The 19,722-nt window shown below is 34.7% G+C and overlaps 1 protein-coding gene across 4 annotated transcripts in view; it reads right to left on the minus strand.

The window, feature by feature from the left end:
• Nucleotides 1–291: 291 nt before the first annotated feature.
• PPM1B (protein phosphatase, Mg2+/Mn2+ dependent 1B) overlaps nt 292–19,722 on the minus strand; it is a 72,775-nt gene continuing 53,344 nt past the window's right edge. For 2 of the 4 annotated variants that reach the window (XM_008980760.4, XM_002757807.5), the window contains exons 4-6: nt 13,914–14,025; nt 13,454–13,511; nt 292–3,922 (exon numbers count right to left, since the gene is read on the minus strand). In XM_008980760.4, the coding sequence (XP_008979008.1) occupies nt 3,617–3,922; nt 13,454–13,511; nt 13,914–14,025 (476 nt within the window). In that variant the 3' untranslated portion in view covers nt 292–3,616. Of the gene's footprint in view, nt 3,923–12,049; nt 12,377–13,453; nt 13,512–13,913; nt 14,026–19,722 lie in introns of those variants that run through there. The other 2 variants (XM_017964363.4, XM_054245004.2) reach the window with 2 other exon arrangements.

Below are 19,722 nucleotides of genomic sequence, written 5' to 3' on the forward strand. Positions count from 1 at the left end.
TGAGAATAGCCAGGCTAGGAAATTCAGATGAGTCAACAGTGAACTCGAGTTTTTTCTTTTACTATTTCATAATTATTCCTATTTCAAGCACCAGTAACCCCCCCGAAAAAGACAGGTTTTTAAAAAGGGAGTATAAATATTTCTGGAGTAGAGAAGGGATTAATCAATATTGTCAGGTACAGTTTGGGTAATTCCTCTTTGGAATTAAATTTTCACAAGTAGGCCAACTACATAATAAGTTTAAAGTAACATTCAAAACTGAATCATATCAAATAGTAATATGTCACACTGTTTTTATCAATTCTTTATTTAGGTAACAAGTTGGTTATGTTCACTGCATTGTATGAAACATCACAATATCATACTGGAAAGTACTATTAGTACAGGGTTGGATCAGAGTGGACAGTTTGAACAATAAACCATTTGCATTCTTCATTCTTATCTTTTAACCCCCCAAACCCAGTAAAGGGACAAACAGCTTTTAACATCATCATGTAAAGCACTTTTACTTACAAGGCTAAAATCTAAAGAATAAATAAAACATATTGTGGCAATAATTCCTTTTAGACCAAAAATCAGGTGCACAATAAATCAAATGATCAGAAAGCTGTCTGTACTTAAATGTGTGGCTCTCCAAAAATAGCTTCAGGAAAATGTTACAGAAAATACTATGAATTCCATTTGACACAGGACCAGATGACGACTCATTTAAACTACACACAAAGGCAATTACATCCTGCTGAAACACAATTTAAACATATAGGAAATGTTTACAAAGCATCCACAACATGTAAACCATGTACAAATGGATACATTCATTACTTCTCCTAACCCAGTAACTTCTTTCATATAAATACTTTACTCTTCATGTTCAGTATTAATTGAATTTAATACATGCAAAACTCAGAAGAATTCAAGGTTACTGTAAAAATAGAATTAAATAAATCTTCAAGTACCTTATGTGACAGCCACTCTGTACCGTGCCCAATGTTATAAAATGAAAGGTTACTGAACCCATGAAAATATCTCTGTAATATCTCCTTAGATCTAAAATAGATAATTTTAAATGTATTTATAGTAATTTCAACGTGATATTCTGAGCTTTTAAAATAACATAAATGATTAAAAATACCAAATTACATAAAACTTGTATCTTAAAAGCTGAAAAAAATTAAAACTATAGAAACCCACAGGTAAAACAAAAATCACAATTTACATTATAAAGGCAAATCTCATCTTTAAAAAATTTTGCAACAGTGAGATGTCAAAGCAAATTATAAATAGCCATAAATTAATCCATTTGGTTTCAAAAGATTTTCTAGTGAGAGTTGAAGGATGCAGTAGATACATGCATAAAATTTGTAAGGATTTATATCATTGCCAAATACACTTTATCTTGAAGCAAGGCAACATTACAATTTGGACATTATTGGAGAACCCAGTTTGGTAATACAGGTAAAATTGGAAAAAAATTAAATAACAATTAATAATAAATACATATCCTATAGTAAATTGCTCAAATGAAATTCCAAGCCACAGAGCTGCAATAGGCTTCCAACTTGGTGAACTGAAAAATGGAACATATCATACAATTCTTCACTCTTACATGCTCACATGTTGTGTGTTTTGTTTAAAGAAAAAAACAGAATGTATTTTCAGAGTATAGCTAACTATTATTTCCCATGCACCTCAGGCACATTGCTGATTTGTGGTGAAATAACTCCTCTGGTTTCTAGGGCCAAAAGTTCAATACAGATGTAATGAGTATGCCTGAGGTTGGCAAAAAATACTGTAGTACAGGCAATGCTACGAGTGGCAACTGTCAGAAAACACAAATATGAACAAATGATGGGAAATGCTAATGATATTCTGCTCATATCACAAAACGTTGGGAATCCGCAAGAATATTTTCCCCTTGTATTGAAGAAAATTGTGATTAAAAGTTTTTTCCCCCAATTTTCAGAATCAAAAGCATTTTAGAAGGTTTTTAAGGCTACCATGGGTCTTCTAGATCTCCAGCACCCTACAGGAAGAGAAAAGGAAGAATATTATTATTATTTACCTATACCACTTCCAGATTGGACTGAATTTCAAAAGAAAACAAAATTGATGAACAAATTACCTTCCTTTCTTTGTCTGAAAAGGTACTTTTACAGAGAGACGTTGTGTATTGTATATTGTGTGTGTACACATGTATCTATCTAATACAGATAGATAACTGGGTTGGGTTATTTTCCTCCCCTCTCCACCAAATGCCTTCCTTTCTCAAAACACTTAAAAATATTCTGGCATTGGAAAAATACATTAAAACATCAGCTATAACATCCAAGATTCCAAAGTTTCAATTTATGGTAACAAGCAACTTTAGACATGTGATATAAATATAAACGTAAAGAAGAAAAGTTAATATTCTACAGTCATAAAATAATTTTTAAAAAAATATTTTCCCCATGTGACTAATCTATTATTTAAAAATCCCTTTAAACAAAAACTCTCATCTGCCACTATTTTAAAAATAGCCTATAATTACTCCATTTATTAATAACTAATAAAAATTAGTAACAAAGTTGACAATTCTGCAATCTTTAAAATGCTCACTGTGGCAATTTTCTCACATCTATGTGTGCCCATAATGTCCAAACATTAATATTTTGTACCACAAAAGATGGATAAGAAAAAGAATAGATTTAAGTATGCAACACATATATTTTTATATTAAACTTCTTTCCTTTTTGTTAATGAAAAAGGTAAGCCAAAAGTGTTCTAAATGTTATATAAATACAAATGAATTTCTAATGGGTATTCTTCCAATATACCAAACACCTGGTTGTTTTAAAAAAAAATTAATTCAAAAATAAGTACAACATGCATAGATTATTCCACATCACATGCTTTATTTGGACTTAAACACTTATAATTTCATTCTAAACACTTGGTTGACATACATTTTGATGCGTGTAGTTAGACTATACAGAATATACAAACCAAAGCTGTATGAATACATAGGTTTTCCAAAAGTTATGTTTCATAAAGAATACAGAGAAGGGAAAAATAACCACATATCCAATATCTCAAAACTTCTAAAAGTAAAACTACAGAGATGTAAAATATAAACAAATCAAACAACACACAAATAATCCTTGAAAGAAAAATTACAGGCCATCATAAGCCATTCTTGAAGAACTAAAATTATTAAAGAAAACATAAATTTATTACAAAGCTAACTATGAGTGTCCTAATAGGTAAAATAATATGAAGCAGTATAATTCTACATTAACAAGTTTTTCCATAATATAGTGTAATCTCTCTAATCAAAATTTCTAATCCTATCTAGTATTAATTTAACTACTGACTTTTATTAATAATTGGTAGCCTAATTTCTGGCATACAATGTGAAATGACATAAATTTCATTAAATCCAAAGTACTATAAATAGTCAATTTTACACTATCTCATAAAGGTGTATGCAAAGGCCTTTTTAAAAAACAAGGCTATCTGAATATAATAAAACTAGTTTTCCAAGATTCAAATAACAAAACGGTTATATAAATGCATACATTATACTTCCTAAGTTAAAAACCATCAAAGATCACAAAAATATTACCAAAAAGGAAAGTCATATTTTTTCACCACTCATCTTTGTCCCTGCATCTTCATTAGAGCTGTCTAATTCAGCAAGACCACTTTCTGATTCAGTATGGCTTTCCTGCATTGTCACTGGGTTTCCAGCATCACTGTTCGAAGAAGTAGCTGTGGCAGCTGGTTCAGCAGGGCTTTCTTCTCCCTCTACTTTAGCTAGCCTGTAACTAGTCAGCATCTCCTCCAGAAGTTGTCGGTAGTTTCCCCTATGATTAATTCTCATTTGCCTGAGAGCTTCCACCAATTTTCCCTGTGATCCACTTTCCTCTGCTTCATCGGAGGCCTTTTTTTAAGATTCAAGACCCCAGTGTCAGTAGACAAACTAGGATATCACATGTATTTCATAACACATTACAGCAAAACACTAATTTCTCTACCAAAAATATAGTCTAAGCATGAGAACATTTTATTAAATATCAATTCTTACCTGCATCAATAAAAACTTCCAATTATAATATCTCATCATTTCTAGCAAATTACCATTAACTAGTTTATGTCTTATTTCAGTTATTTTAAGTTTAATCTGAAATTTACTCAGCTTTTATAATTAAACAGCAACACAAGCATTTCCTAAAACTGACTTACTTAAAAAAACAATAATTGGCTATATGATTTAGTACAAAAGAAAATTAATGTTTAAAGCAGTAGGAAAAGGACAGAAAAGCAGACCATCAGAACAGTTCCTTCATCATTTCTGCTAAATGATAAGTAGGAGATATAAAACATAAAACTATATAGATTTAAACAGATTTTTGAAAGATTTTAAAGTTTTCATGGATAAAAATTTTATTTACTTTTTGCCCTTAAATATTTTGATAAAAGCATCTTTAGATGAAAATATTCTAAGTATGAATAATAAACCACTCAATCCTTTCATATTTTAATAAATTTTGGAAAATCTACAGGTTTCTACAATAGTAATTACTTAACACTGTAGACAGAACAAGCACTAATCATCGAAGCTAATCACAGTTAAGCTGACAGACTAAAATCAAGACATCTTTACATTATGTGCCACCTGATATGATGCATTATAAGGAACAGTCATGTCCTGTATTTGTGCCAAAAAACATTTAAAACCAATCTAATAATGTTAATTCCCAGTTTACAGGAAAAAAGGGAATAGAGGATCAAGTTAAAAGACACCATGAGAAAACAATCATATGAATCCATAATGTAGGAAGGACTATAAAAAAACTGGCTCAACCTCTTCAAAGTCAGTGTAACGGGAAAAAACAGGTGAGGGGGCTTGACTGATTAAAGACTTGTTTAATGTGCTTGACTGATGACTTAACTTAATTAGACTGTGATTCAAAATAACTATTATAATAGTCATTCTGGGAAAATTAAGAGTCGATATTCGATGACATTATAAAATTTATTATTTTATATACCTACTATGTATACCCCAAAATTAAAAATTAATTTTTAAAAAATTAATTTTCTTAGGTATAGTAATGGTATTACAGTTATGCAGAAAATTGTTTTCATTTTTAAGAGCTGCATGCTGAAATGTTTACAGGTAAAATATGGTATCTGCAATTTGCTCTCAAAGGGTTCAGTCAAAAAAAAAAACAACAGTAGATATAGAAAGAAAAATATAGCAACTATGGCAAAATGTTCACAGTTGCTGAATCTAGATAGAAGATATACGGCTGTTTCAACATATCATATCCCTTTTTAAATATGTTTGGAGGTTTCCATCTGACACAAACTTTTAACCACCTTTAGAGACTATTACATTATACTTGTGCAACAAAGATAACACTACTGAAGCCAAATAATAAATGGCAATGTTTTATTAGCAAAATGAGTGCACATGAATGTTATTTTTTAAAAAGTTGCCCTCAATGGCCAGGAGCAGCTACTCACATTTGTAATTTCACCACTTTGGGAGATAAGGGTAAGAGGACAGCTTAAGGTCAGGAGTTCAAAGCCAGTCTGGGCAACACAGTGAGACCCCCGTCTATACAAAAAAACATTTAAAAGGAGCCTATAGTCCCAGCTACTCAGAGAACTGAGATGAGAGGCTGAACTAAGCCCAGGAGGTTGAGACTTCAGTGACCCATGATCGTACCGCTGAACTCCAGTCTGGACGACAGAGATCCTCTTAAAAAAAATAGTGCTTGTTTTCCTGCCTCAGACATGTCAGGGGAGGGGGAGGAAGTGACCTCCGGGCAAAAAATGAGATGATACTGGGCCAGGTGCAGTGGCTTATGCCTGTAATTGCAGCACTTTGGGAGGCTGAGGCATGTGGATCAACCTGAGGTCAAGAGTTTGAGACCAGCCTGGCCAACATGGTGAAACCCCATCTCTACTAAAAATTGCCAGGAGTGCTGGCAGGCACCTGTAATCCCAGCTACTAGGGAGGCTGAGGCAGGAGAACTGCTTGAACACGGGAGGTGGAGGTTACAGTGAGCCAAGATCACACCCACTGCACTCCAGCCTAAGCAACAAAGCAAGACTCCAATTCCAAAAAAAGAAAAAAGAGATGATACTGTGTATGGCCCATGTTTTTTGGGTACATACATGTCTGTGTATCTATTCATTTTAGCTTATGAAAAATACCTGGAAAGAAAGGAAATACAGCAATATAATAATAATGGGTAGGGGAGTTCTAGATATTTTATCTTCTTTGAATTTTCCAATTTTCTACAACAAGCATATTAACTGCCTTTTAATTTGCAAAATTTATTATGTGGACTTTAAACATGTTTCCCTAATTAAAATTTCTCAGCCAGGGCTGGTGGCTCATGCCTGTAATCCCAGCACTTTGGGAGGCCAAGGTGAAAGGATCACTTGAGCCCAGGAGTTTGAGACCAGCCTGGGCAACACAGGGAGAATCCATCTCTACAAAACAAAAATTTTAAAAATTAGGTGTGGCAGCACACACCTGTGGTCCCAGCTACTGGGAAGCTAAGGTGGGAGGATCACTTTAGCACAGGAGGTTGAGATTACGCACCCACTACATTCCAGCCTGGGCAATAGAGAAAGACCCTGTCTCAAGTAAGTAAATATTAAAAAATAAAGTTTCCCATTTGAATCTATTCAGAAAGAGTTGAGATGGAACAATGGGGGTAAGTGTACTCGAATGATAAACCTTATCAGTCTTTAAGAGGAAATTTTCTACTTTACAGTATATCACAAAGATCTTTTAATGCAGAGCCTACAACCCTCTCCCCCAAAAAACTCCCCAACAAAAAAGAAAGAAAGAAAAAACCCTACCATTTTATTTAAAAAAAATTATAGGACATTAAAACAAAATCTGCCTCAAACAAGGTGGCTTACACATATAAGTGATTATCAACTGTGGTTTCACACTGGAATTACCTTGGAGCTATTAAAATTGCATACATGCCAAAGTTCCCTTTTAAAATCCACAGATTCAGTGGATTTGGGTTGTTCTTTTAAAGCCTGACAGTCAATTCTGATATACAGCAAGGGTTGAGAATCACTGATATAGACTAAATGGCATAACTCTATTTAGAGGTGGATTTATTAATAAAGTTGGATGAAAGATTATTCTATTTGGGTCAATTTTGGTGAGTTCAACAGATAAAGTACCTCTCACTCTCAAACTGACACTTTTCATTATTAATCACCTGTACTTCTGTGAATTGATATAGTAGTGATAGTTGGGGAAGAGAAGTTGCTTTTTAAAAGACATACTAAAACCAAATAATGGCCAAGCAAGGTGGCTCACACCTGTAATCCCAGCCTCACTTTTGGAAGCCAAGGTAGGTGGATCATTTGAGGTTGGGAGTTCGAGCCTAGCCTGACCAACATGGTGAAACCTGTCTCAACTAAAAATTAAAAAATTAGCCAGGCATGGTGGTGCATGCCTGTAGTCTCAGATATTGAAAGGGTGAGATGGGAGAGTCCCTTGAACCTGGAAAGTGGAGGTTGCAGTGAGCCGAGATCATACCACTGCACACCAGCCTGGGAGACAGAGTGAGATTCCGTCTCAAAAAAGAAAAAAGAAAAAAAGAAAAAGAAAACCAAACTGGTAAATCAAGTAGAGATGGATTTGCAATGGCTGACATTACAGAATCACTAAATTGAGAAGAACTTTAGCTAATGACCACACTTAAAAGTTATTTTATCTTGGGGCAAATTATACTTTCTTATCACTATGGGTAGACAATAGACGATGGAAACCTCTTCCCCAGCCATTACATTTGATTTTTCAAAATACTGTTACATAACTCTCTCATGGGCTTTCATTAATATTAGAAGAGAAACCTATTATCTAGGTTCTTGCACTTTCTTTATCTGAACTCATACAGTTGATATAGCACACCTATTTTTACACATCTATTATAGCAATTAACTCTACCTTGCAGCCCTTCACAAGACTCTCCACTTAACACTGCAAACTCTTTGAGAGTAAAAACAATTTCATATTCCATTCTATGTCCTCCTATCATCTAGGGAAGGAAAATTAATATTTGTGCTAAGAAATTTATATACATAGTCTTACTGAATCCTCACAGGTACCCTACAAAGTAAGTACTCCAGTTATCATTTTTATAAGTGAGGAAACTAAGGCTCAGGGCGATTAAGTTATTTGTCAGGGTGACAATCTTAGTAAGTGGCAGAGCTCTGATTCATGCACAGGTATAATTAACATCAATGTCTATCTTTATGCTCTGCTGAATACATTATGGTGAGTAGCATTTTTTGCATAGGAAGTACCTCATATAGATAGACTCTTACTAAAGAAATATTGGTGAAATTATTATAGAACACCACAGGTTATTTCATATTAAAGTTTAGAATATAGTTCCTTAATAGAGTAAAATTAGTAAAACTTCAAGACACTAGTTATGTTGATTAATACATTGTATCAGATGGGATGTTTATAATTATTATGTAAGCTGAAGGCAATTACTGAGATGAGAATTCAGGACATTTCCCATCCACCCTAGTTTTTGTTTTTAAGGTTTTACTATCAGCTAGGCTAACAGAGCTTAAAAATAAAATCTCTCACTATGAAAATACTAACTTATACCAAATAAGACAGATGAATTAGATAAATCAAGCAGAGAGTAGTAATAGGAGGGGGAAGGAGGGAAATCTAAGCACATTAAAAAAAATAAAATTTAACCAGCTAATTATTTATTTGCAGTAATTACTTATCTTTGAAAACACAGATATCATGACCAAAATTCTTAAAATGATTTACTTATAATAGCGGAGAGAAAGTAAACACTAGCAAAAATATGTTTCTTGTGGAGTCCTATGCTCTGCTTCTCAGACAAAAAAAAAATTTTTTAACTAAAAATTCTCAAATATGACAAAATTGATGACTAATGTAGATTCTAATGAATTAGATGTTATTTGAAGAATCATGTCAAATTTAATGAATAACCTTAGTATCATCCGAATGGTCAAGATCGCACAGCTAAGATAAGTGTTATATCAAATCATACCTTAAAAACATAGTGACTAATGTTAGTGCATTTTCATACAGTATAAGTCTTCTCCATAGCAATGCTTTCACAAGTGAATAAAAAACATGAAAAAACTAGTATTCACATACTTCTAAAAACTGTGACATAAAAATGTAAAAGCAGCTATGGCTATTGCATTTAACTGTTTGAAGTAAAACAGAAAAATGATTGCATGCAAAATTTAATAATGTGAAAACACTACAGAGATTCTTTGGGGCTCAAAAAGAGACTTATCTGTCCTATTTTTCCTCCCCTTCTCTAAGATCCAAATGCCTTACAAAGTTTTTGGATTAAAATAAATAAATATGTGTATTTAAGTGAAAAATAACTGACAAGGAACTGTGCTTGACTGCTTCCTTTCAACAACTTCATAAAATATTCATCATTAAAAAGAGAGTATCTTGTGGCTGGGTACAGTGGCTCATGCCTGTAATCCCAGAACGTTGGGAGGCTGAGGTGGGAAGACACTTGACCCCAAGGAGTTCAAGACTAGCCCTGGCAATGAAGTGAGACCCTGTCCCTATAAAAAATACAAAAAGTGTCCACAAAGAGTGTGGTGCTGTGTGCCTGTAATCCCAGCTACTCAGGAGGCTGAGCTGGGAGGATCACTTGAGCCTGGGAGGTTGAGGCTGCAGTGAACTGTGATAGCGCCATAGTACTCCAGCTTGGAATAAAGAACAAGACCCTATTTCAATCAATAAAATGGAGTATCTTAAGACTATTAAACATGATATTTACAAAAGAATAGGAAATGATTTTTCCTGGATTGTAGAGATGAGGTGGGCTACAGACATATATAATCTATAACTACCTTAGAGAGGCCACATGGAATAATGTAAAGAGAACAGGCTTTGGAGTCAGCCTAATTCAAATTCTGGCTGCATGATTTATTTAGCTTTGTGACCTGTACAAGCTACCTCATCTCTCTAAGTCTCATGTGTAAAAGAAGGGTGCTGAGAAGATTACTTATGACTCTGTGTATGTAAAAATAAGGGAGCTTGGCACAAGTAGGAGCTGGGTAAATACAGGTCACCTCCCTCCACAACTGTACTCTTGGAAAATGATCAACTTGTGCAACTACTTGACCAGTGGCATACTAATTCAAAAGCCGTATGAGTCTTTTTCAAGAAAATAATTTTTTGCATGAAAATATAAAACCCTATAATACAGACTTTATACCAATTAGTAACCTCAAATTAATTTTTAAATATAGGACTTAAGGACAGTCTTAAGCAAATTACTAGAAATGAATAAATACAAATATTTCCTATCCAAAAAGTATTTATTGAGCTCTCACCATATGCTAAGATTGTTATACGTGCTTGGACTATAGACATAAATGAATCAGACAACGTCCCAGATCTCACATAATTTATATTCTAGTTATAAAACAAAAACTAGCATTTTAGAAAAAGGGAAGGACTGTGATCCCAGAGCCCTGCCTAACATAAGGACAACTTACAGCAAAATGTAGTTTGGTTTTTCTGGAGATTTTCCAAAAGATTACTGGGGATTCATGAATCCCTAGATTAAGCATCTCTGCTAGACTCTGTCACAAATTTGTATTTTAAAAGTTGGGAAAATATCAATATTGCTTGCAGTAAGAAGATAGAACACATTCTAAAAAGTTAGATTAGTATGGAATACATATTAAAAAACAAATTTAGTAAACAACTTAAGAAGCTTCCCCTAAATAGTAACCTTTCTGTATATTAAAATTATTTAATTTCTAAATTATACCCAACTCTACTTTCTGAAATATATTTAAAAGATTTTTCAGTGCATTTCTGCTACTTGCAATTATGGTTCAACATTTTTCTAAGGTAGTGACTACTGTGAAAGGCATATATTATTTCCCCATCTAGAATTCTAGGCTGCAGAGTCAGTTTTTTTTAGTAAACAAGGGAAGTTCCTTTAATTCATATATCTATGTACTGATAAATTTACACTTACCATTTGGTCTCTGCAATTATTTCACAACTACCTGACTGCCAGCATCTCTTTAATCTAATACGGCAAATGTTTGTTAACAGATTAAAATACCATAGATTTTTTTTTTATAATCTATCATTCTTATGCTCCAAACCTAAGGTAGTTCCTTACCCTAAAATGATGTTCGAAAGGCTGGTCTCTTAGCAAATACCTCGGGCAACTTAAATTCTTATTTTTCACCACAGTAGTTCTCTGTGTTAGCCTTAACAGATGTCCTTTCTTTTGAAGATATCTTATACTTTGTCTTTGCCTCTCTAGTCCACTTGAAAGGTCATCGCCCTTATCTCATTTCTGCCATTCAAATCGTTCTTCAAATCCTATCTTTTCTTTAAGAAGTTAACTTTTCCCCTACTTAGCTGAACTTTCACAGTAATCACTGCCCAATTCAAATGGCAATGGTCACATTCCAGATTTTGTCATTTATTTGTTACTAAGCTATGTGAAAGATTTTGATCATTTAAGGTGTATTTATAACTATAGTACAAGCTGCACTGAGCACGCGGGTGGGGTCATGTCTTATGTTTTCTAATCTCCTCCCTCTATGAATCTACTATATGATATACTGTCAGTGTTTGATCCTCTGATATTAATAGAACATTTATGTATAAAGGTAATTAAGTACATATATCCCATTTATATTGTCAAATAATCTATTTAAGGCAAGGTTTATTTATTTTCTATTTATTTATTTAATTTTTTTTTAAAGGGACAGGGTTTCGCCATGTTGGTCAGGCTAGTTTTGAACTCCTGACTTCAGGTGATCCACCGGCCTTGGCCTCCCAAAGTGTTTGGATTACAGGCATGAGCCACCACACCTGGCCAAGGCAAGGTTTATATATTGAGCATCTCCCTCAAGTTTCATGGTTCCATTGCCTATTTACTCCCTGTTTATGTAGCTACTATGTGTAATCACTTTTTTAAAAAATTTTAAAAGTTATCCTTGGTATATATTAAATAAAAAAATCTTTTTATTTTTTTTGACATGGAGTTTCGCTCTTGTTGCCCAGGCTGGAGTGCAATGGTGCAATCTTGGCTCGCTGTAACCTCTACCTCCTGGGTTCAAACGATTCTCCTGCCTCAGCCTCCCAAGTAGCTGGGATTATAGGCATGCGCCACTGCACCTGGCTAATTTTGTATTTTCAGTAGAGACGGGGTTTCTCCATGGTTGGTCAGGCTGGTCTCAAACTCCTGACCTCAAGTGATCCGCCCGCCTCAGCCTCTCAAAGGGCTGTGATTACAGGCGTGAGCCACCACGCCCGGCCGTGGGTACAATTCTTAATATTTTGAGGTACCTGCCACAACAAAAGACTCAGAATCACTCCTTTAGACCAAGATATAAATTATGATCAGCAATATATAGCACTGCTTTCATTTGACTCACTAAAATTATATTGTGAAATTTTTCTTTTTACCAGGATACTTTTATTGTTTTTATATTGCTATGTAGTAATGAATCCTAGCAAATAATGTAATTGAGACGATAATTGACTTCTAGCCAATGGATAGTCTTTTTCAACCTGCCAAGAGGAACCAGAGACTGGAGGGGGCTCTATTTCTTCCCTTTATTTCTAAGTTTCGCTCCCTTTATGTTTTGAAGCATCTATATTAACAATTAGTCATTTATTTTTAGATACCCAAAAACTTGAAAACTGAAGAGAAAAGTGCTTATCTGAACTGATTTGGAGTGGAAAAAAGAAAAAAAAGACACTTCCGTCTCCTGGTAATAGTACTAAAACAAAACAAAACTATGTAGAGAAGCAGCTGGCAGGTCGTTGACATTTCGAAGGAAAGCAAATAAAAGGTAAAGGCATATAGTTTTGCTCTGATGAAGCACAGCAGGGTACAACAGAAATGGTTATCTCAGCTCAATGCTCATATACACCCATAATACAACAATAATATTAGAAAAAATTATTCTCGGGTATTCCAACTGGGCATACAGGGGCACCAAAAGGTCTGGACATTAAAATAATAACTCACTCACTATTACTAACTTCTGGTGATGGCAGCAGCCTGCTGGGGGAGAAATTAAGATATTTAAAAGATCATTCTTGCCTCAAAATTAAGGTTTAAAGGAGAAGAAGGAAAAGCAGACATATAGAGAAGAAATAAAAGACAGCTAAAACAAAAAAGGTCATTTGATGGCCAGAAAGAGACAACAAAGCTATCTACAAAACAAAGTTTCATCTCTATCTTCATTTCAATACATTTTCTTAAACTTTAACTGACACCTTAAAATGAAAAGCGACAGTAATTTAATTTACTACATACTTTAATTTATTACAGACTTCGTTAATGTAAATGTACTCATATTTAGTAATTACATTGTGAAATTACTTCAAATGCTTAGAAAATAAAATAAAACTTACCCCATCACTTTCTCTATGTGGATTCAGTCTACTATAAACAGCTTCAATAACATTGCGCCTAAAAAAAATTATGTTTTAGTTTTATTCAATTACACAGAATTTTAAGCTTGTGAATATCTCAATATTTTGTCCTGACTACACTAAAAAATTAACTGCTACACTCTATACTTGTCAAGAACATATTCTCTACACCTTGCTCTCAGAATCTGATTTCGAACAATCCATTTGTACTCATTAGCAAAGAAAGAAGGACTTTCATCCTCAAAGAGTATGATAGATAGTTCCCTTTTAAAAAACTCATTTTGGATGAAGTTTTAGAGTTCCTCGCTAGTAAAAGAAACACTAAAGCCCATTTCATCTCTAGATAATTGATGTACTTCTGATTTACGTTTTCTTATCCCAAATTATTTAAGTACTAATTATAAATGAACTCAAAATTAGCTCTATTTGTTCTACTTACTTGCCAGCAAGACCTCCCCCAGGAGGTAAATTTGGGATATTTTCTGCAGACAAGATGCGCATGACATGGGCAAGATCAGGCATTCCTTCCTCACCAGACTTCTCCATAATCTCTGTAGGTTGTTAAAAAAAGTTCCTAAATTAATGGGATAAGCCAGTACTCACCAAGAAGTGAAACAAGAGGTACTATTTATTTAAAAAAAAAAAAAAAATATATATATATATATAAAATTATCATCAACACACAAGGAATTTTTACCAAGTAATATAAGAAACTTATTAAGTGAAACATTGTTATGCAGGGGGAAAAAAAGGAAAAGTAAGTTATTTGCATACGTATGTTCATTCCAGCATTATTCCAAAAAGCAAAAACTGGAACAAACTAAATGTTCAGCAACAAGAGGACAGTTTACAAAATTCTGGTGTATCCACTGAGTGGAATGGTCTATAATCACTAAAATTTATGAAATAGGTGTCTCTATGAATATCGTAACAGCTATATGGAAAAAATACTTTTGATCGAATATTAAGTAAAAATAATATAAAAGTTATGAGTGCCATTACTACAGAATAAAAAAAAAGATTAGCTGAGATTAGCTGGATAAGAATTATAAGAAAAAAGGGAGAAATTAAAAATCATTTTTACAGGTTGATACTTACCTGAATAGTTACATTCTACAGCAATTTTTTAAAGCATGATTATTTGAACGTTGGCAAGACACGAACTCCTCAAAAATCAATAACAACTTATTGATTTTTTTTGAGACAGGGTCTCCCCCTCTGTGGCCCAGGCTGGAGCGCAATGATGCAAACACAGCTCACTGTAGCCTTGAACTCTTGGGCTCCAGTGATCTTCCCAACTTAGCCTCAAGTAGCTGTAACTACACCAAACTTCACTAATTTTTTTTTTTGAGGCAGAGTCTCGCTCTGTCATCCGGGCTGTAGTGCACTGGTGTGATTCTGGCTCACTGCAACCTCCACCTTCCAGGCTCAAGTGATTCCCTGCCTCAGCCTTCCCAGTAGCTGCCGCCACCACACCTAATTTTTATATTTTTAGTAAGAGACGGGGTTTCACCATGTTGGCCAGGCTAGTCTTGAACTCCTGACCTCAAACTATCTGCGTGCCTTGGCCTCCCAAAGTGCTGGGATTACAGGCGTGAGCCACCGTGCCCAGCCCAAGCCTTACTTTTAAAACAAAAAAGCAATGTCTTCAGCAATCCTGGAGACACAAAATCCAAACAGTTTACCATGCCTCACAAGACCTATACTTTAACATTCACTATTCTTTCAACTCTGCCCCTGACTCCCTCATCTCTATCTATTCAAAAACTTCTATTCTAGATTTTCACAAGTACTCTTTTCCTTGGTTTGGGGACATTTTTCACACTAATCCAACTTCTCTGTATGGTGAATGCCTATTTTCACCCTTGAGGTTTCAACTTTATATGTCACATTCTCAAATCCTTTTCTGACCTAAGTCTGAGTAAGTATACTGCAATACACTCCCATGTCCCATATGCATAACATGTACTATATGCCATAATGCTGTATACTCCCATATACAAGATACTTATTGTGTCACAGACTGCAAGCTTCATGAAAACAGAACTGTAAGTTTTTTTAGCTTAAATCTGTGTTTTATAGCATAAGGCTTCTCAACATCAACAATACTGACATTTTTTCACCAGACAATTTTTTTGTTGTGGGGGCTGTCCTGTGCACTGAGGAATATAAGCAGCATCCCTGGCCTCCATTCACTAGGTGCCAGTGGCACCCCCTCAGCTATGACACCAAAAATGTCTCCAGACATTTTCACACCCCTCCACTCTAGTCCAATTCACCACCATCATCTGCCACCTGCATTAATGCATGATTTTTAATTGGTATCTTGGCTTCTCTTGTCCCCTTTATACAATCTCTTCTCCTTACAGCAACTAAGAGAGATCCTATGGAAAAAAGAGCAAATCACTCTTGTACTCAAAATCTCCCAATGAATTCCTACCATAAGTCAAATAAAGTCCAAAGTCCTCACTTGGGTCTACAGAACCCTATATTATATGTCTCCTACAAACCTCTTAATCTTCCTCTAATTTTCTACTGGCTCATTCTAACCCAGCCACACTCACTAAGCACATTCCCTCCTAGTCTTTGCTGTTCTCATTGCCTGGAATGTTTTTCCCTCAGATACTTTCTCTCCATGCATGTCTCTGCTCAAATGTCCTTCCTCACAGAGACATTCCTGACCAATATACCTTGCTGTTCTCTGCTTACTCTATTTTATTTATCTTCTATTAAAAAAAAGAGGTCTTTACTGGAATACAAACTCCATGAGACTTCTTTTTCTGCTATATCTTCAGTGACACATGTTCAATGAACACTGAATAAACATACATGCAGAAAACAATCATTAAATATATAATTAATCAATTTGGATGAACTACCATTCCCTGTTTATTTTAGTATTATTCCTTTCCCACCTAACCAGTCATCACTTAAAGCATATATACAGGTTTACTGAGAACACCAGAATGCATTTACCACAATATTTAATGTGGTATTACATGATTTTAAAACTCCAGCAGAAACATAATGCTCCTGAAGAACACTGCTTTATAAATAAAAAGTTACTTAAAAAAAAAAAAAAAAAAAAAAGACATGTTCTCCATCTGTAGCCTACGCTGGAGTGCAGTGGTGCGATTATAGGTCACTGTAACCTCAAACTCCTGAACTCAAGTGATCCTTCCGCTTCAGTATTCCAAGTAGCTGAAACTACAGGTATGTACCACCATGCCCAGCTAATTTTAAAAACTTTTTTGTAGGTCTATGATGCCCAGGCTTGTCTTGAACTTTTGGCCTCAAGCAACCCTGCCTTGGTGTCCCAAAGAGCTGGGATTATAGGTGTGACTACTATGCTCAGCCTATGAAGTTATATTTTAAGAACCAACTTAAATTTATTTGTAGTGGCTGCCTAGCTAACAGTTTTGTCTCCTGATTAACAATAACTATTTGCTACAGGCCCCAGAGATCATTATTAAGTATTTGACATCTCTGCTATATAATATATACTTTGGTAAATTACAAACTATGCATGAGAAAATTAATATTAAATTATTAATCCATGTTAAACTGCATTGACCGCACCTTTAAGAAATTAAAATTTAGCTATTATAGAAGTTAAGAGTTAATAAAAGTTACAGTTTGCTGAGGACCTGCCTGCTAGACACCATAATAGGTGCTTAACAAACATAATCTCATTTATTTTGACAAAAACTCTTTCCTTGGACCAAACCTTTGATAAGACTCTTGAGTTTTTTCTGACTAGGAGAACTTTTGGCTCCCTCTCAGTCCTTACAGAAACCAGGCTGAATCAGACTCCTGCTCAGTCAGTTTATTGAAACCCCCCGCTCTTGGTGTATGATCACTCTGGATATTTTATCCTGGCCTCCCATCTTATCAAGTTGGTTTAGCCAGAAACCCCTTATGTTGATGCCTCCTCTTAGTAATAGTTTTCCATCCACTGACACTTCCCCCCAGCACTCAGCTCCTTAGTTATAAGTTCTACTTATCTTTATAGAACTCCAAGTTAAGTCTAATTTCTTTCTGCCACTGCAAGATTCCATCATAGTTGTCCTCATATCTACTGCCATGGCCCCCTTGGAAAAAAAATCTGCCTTACCATCTTTAACAACTGTCATCAATAAGCTTTTTCTGTAACAATTTATTTTTTAAAATTCTAGAGTTGGTGTTTTTATGTTTAGTGTCCAACAAAAACACTGGAGCCTTAAGGGGTTAAGCATGTTGTATAAGATCACATAACTAGCAGCTGGCCAAACTAGAAAGCTCTTCCTAAAGTAAAAACTACCCAGTTTCTTTATGATTGAGGAAAAAGGAAAATAAGAGAATCCCTCCCACCTTCTGACAAACTATAGTCACCAATAAGCAACCTCAACATACTACAATTTATCATTAAATAATTAACTCATAAAAATAGCTCCTCTTAATGATATTATCAATAGGAATGAGTGCATCTGATATAATCTTCAGTGTGTTCTTACGTGTTTCTCACCTTTCCATCACCCTCAAAACAGGACTCATTGAGACTCAAAAGCACTGAGACCTAAAAACAAGATTCATTTAGAGCAAAGGAAATTGGAGACCTCCCAAAAGCTCTAAGCATGTGGTTTAGCGTCCACAGCTAAATAGTTGTAAAGACAGAAAAGATAACTCCCCATTCTCCAAATTTGCAAGACACTCTCCTTGGTTTTATCCTTTAATTGTAATTTTACATTAGAAATCTTCATACTTCAAAACTCTCACCAATTACTGTGGCCTACTATATACAGAATGACTCATAATAGGCCAAATTCAACAAGTCTATGACACCATCATTGTAAGTTACATCATTCAAATTTATTTTCCACAAAAAGAAAAGAATCAAAACACAAAAGTGTTAGGAGAAAATACAGGTAACTATATAACCTTGAGTTAGGGAAGAACTTTTTTTTCTTCCCACAAAGAAAAAAAAAGAGTGATAATCTAATTTTATAAAGAGAAATTTCATATCTTAAAAACAGCATACATAAAATCAAAAGTTTATACTGAGATTATTATCCTTAGCTTCTCCGGGTTGAAAGTAAAAAAGAGAAAAAAAGAAAAGGGCCTTAGGACTGCAACATATATTCTCAATTTATCAGGGTAACCACTAAATAATCTTTTTCCTTCTTTTTACTAAATGAATTTTTAAAAGAATGTGTAACTAATAAGCAAATCCTAGGATGAACTGGAATACATCTAAAAGAAGGCAAGAATGGAGGATGAAAAAAAATAGATGAAACAAGAAAGATGGCAGATTTCAACTCAAACATATCAGCAATTACGTTAAAGATAAACAGACTGGCTTCTGCCTTCTCTCTTTCCTGAATACTTTTGTCCAATACCATTAGATTTGCTTAGCTAAGCAAAACAAATCTTTCAGGGAGTCAAGGGGGAAATGGTGGCCACAGATTGGTCCAGAATGGGATATTCATGCCTAACCACAGTAAAAATAGCTTTAGCATGGATATAGGGTGAACTTGGATGGGCAATGTGGAATGAGGAAGGCAAAAGCATGAGGTGAGGGTTAACCATGACAGATTTGTCGGGTTGATCAGGAGACAGGTTTCTCTCTATAGAAGGAGTTATAAATATGAAAAGGAAGAAAACTATAATAAATCTTGTAGTACTGTACAGCTGGAGAGTAGGAACAAAAGATACATAGGTGATGGATGAATGGGTAGACTACCAGAAAGAAATGTAAACATATAGAATATGGAGGCGTGTGTATTAATAGTTTTGTACTCTGAGAGAGTCTAGGGACAAAAACACCTCAATAGCACATCTAACACCCAAATCCCAATTCACAAATACTATTCTTCCTGAAACTAAAAAACAAAAAAAGAGAGAGAGAGAGAGCTCATTGGAAAAACTGACCAGTAAAGAACTGGGGCAAAGAAATTAACAATGAGCCTAGACCATCTGATTATGCTAGAAAGTAAGAAAGTGCTCAGACTCATGTGGGCAGGACAAAAAGATGCTACAGCAAGTTTTAAGAGGCTCTCATTGGCTGAAACAGTTTATAACACAATGAATAGAACAGGAATTTATGAGTCTGTGCTCATATAAACAAACAGAAAACTTCTTCCTGCAGTAAAATGCTAATACATATAAAAAGAATGACTGAGCCAGGCACAGTGGCTTATGCCTGTAATACCAGCACTTTGGGAGGCCAAGGTGGGCGGATTACCTGAGGTCAGGAGTTCGAGACCAGCCTG

This window comes from Callithrix jacchus, chromosome 14, assembly GCF_049354715.1.
Source record: "Callithrix jacchus isolate 240 chromosome 14, calJac240_pri, whole genome shotgun sequence".
Lineage (NCBI taxonomy): Eukaryota > Metazoa > Chordata > Mammalia > Primates > Cebidae > Callithrix > Callithrix jacchus.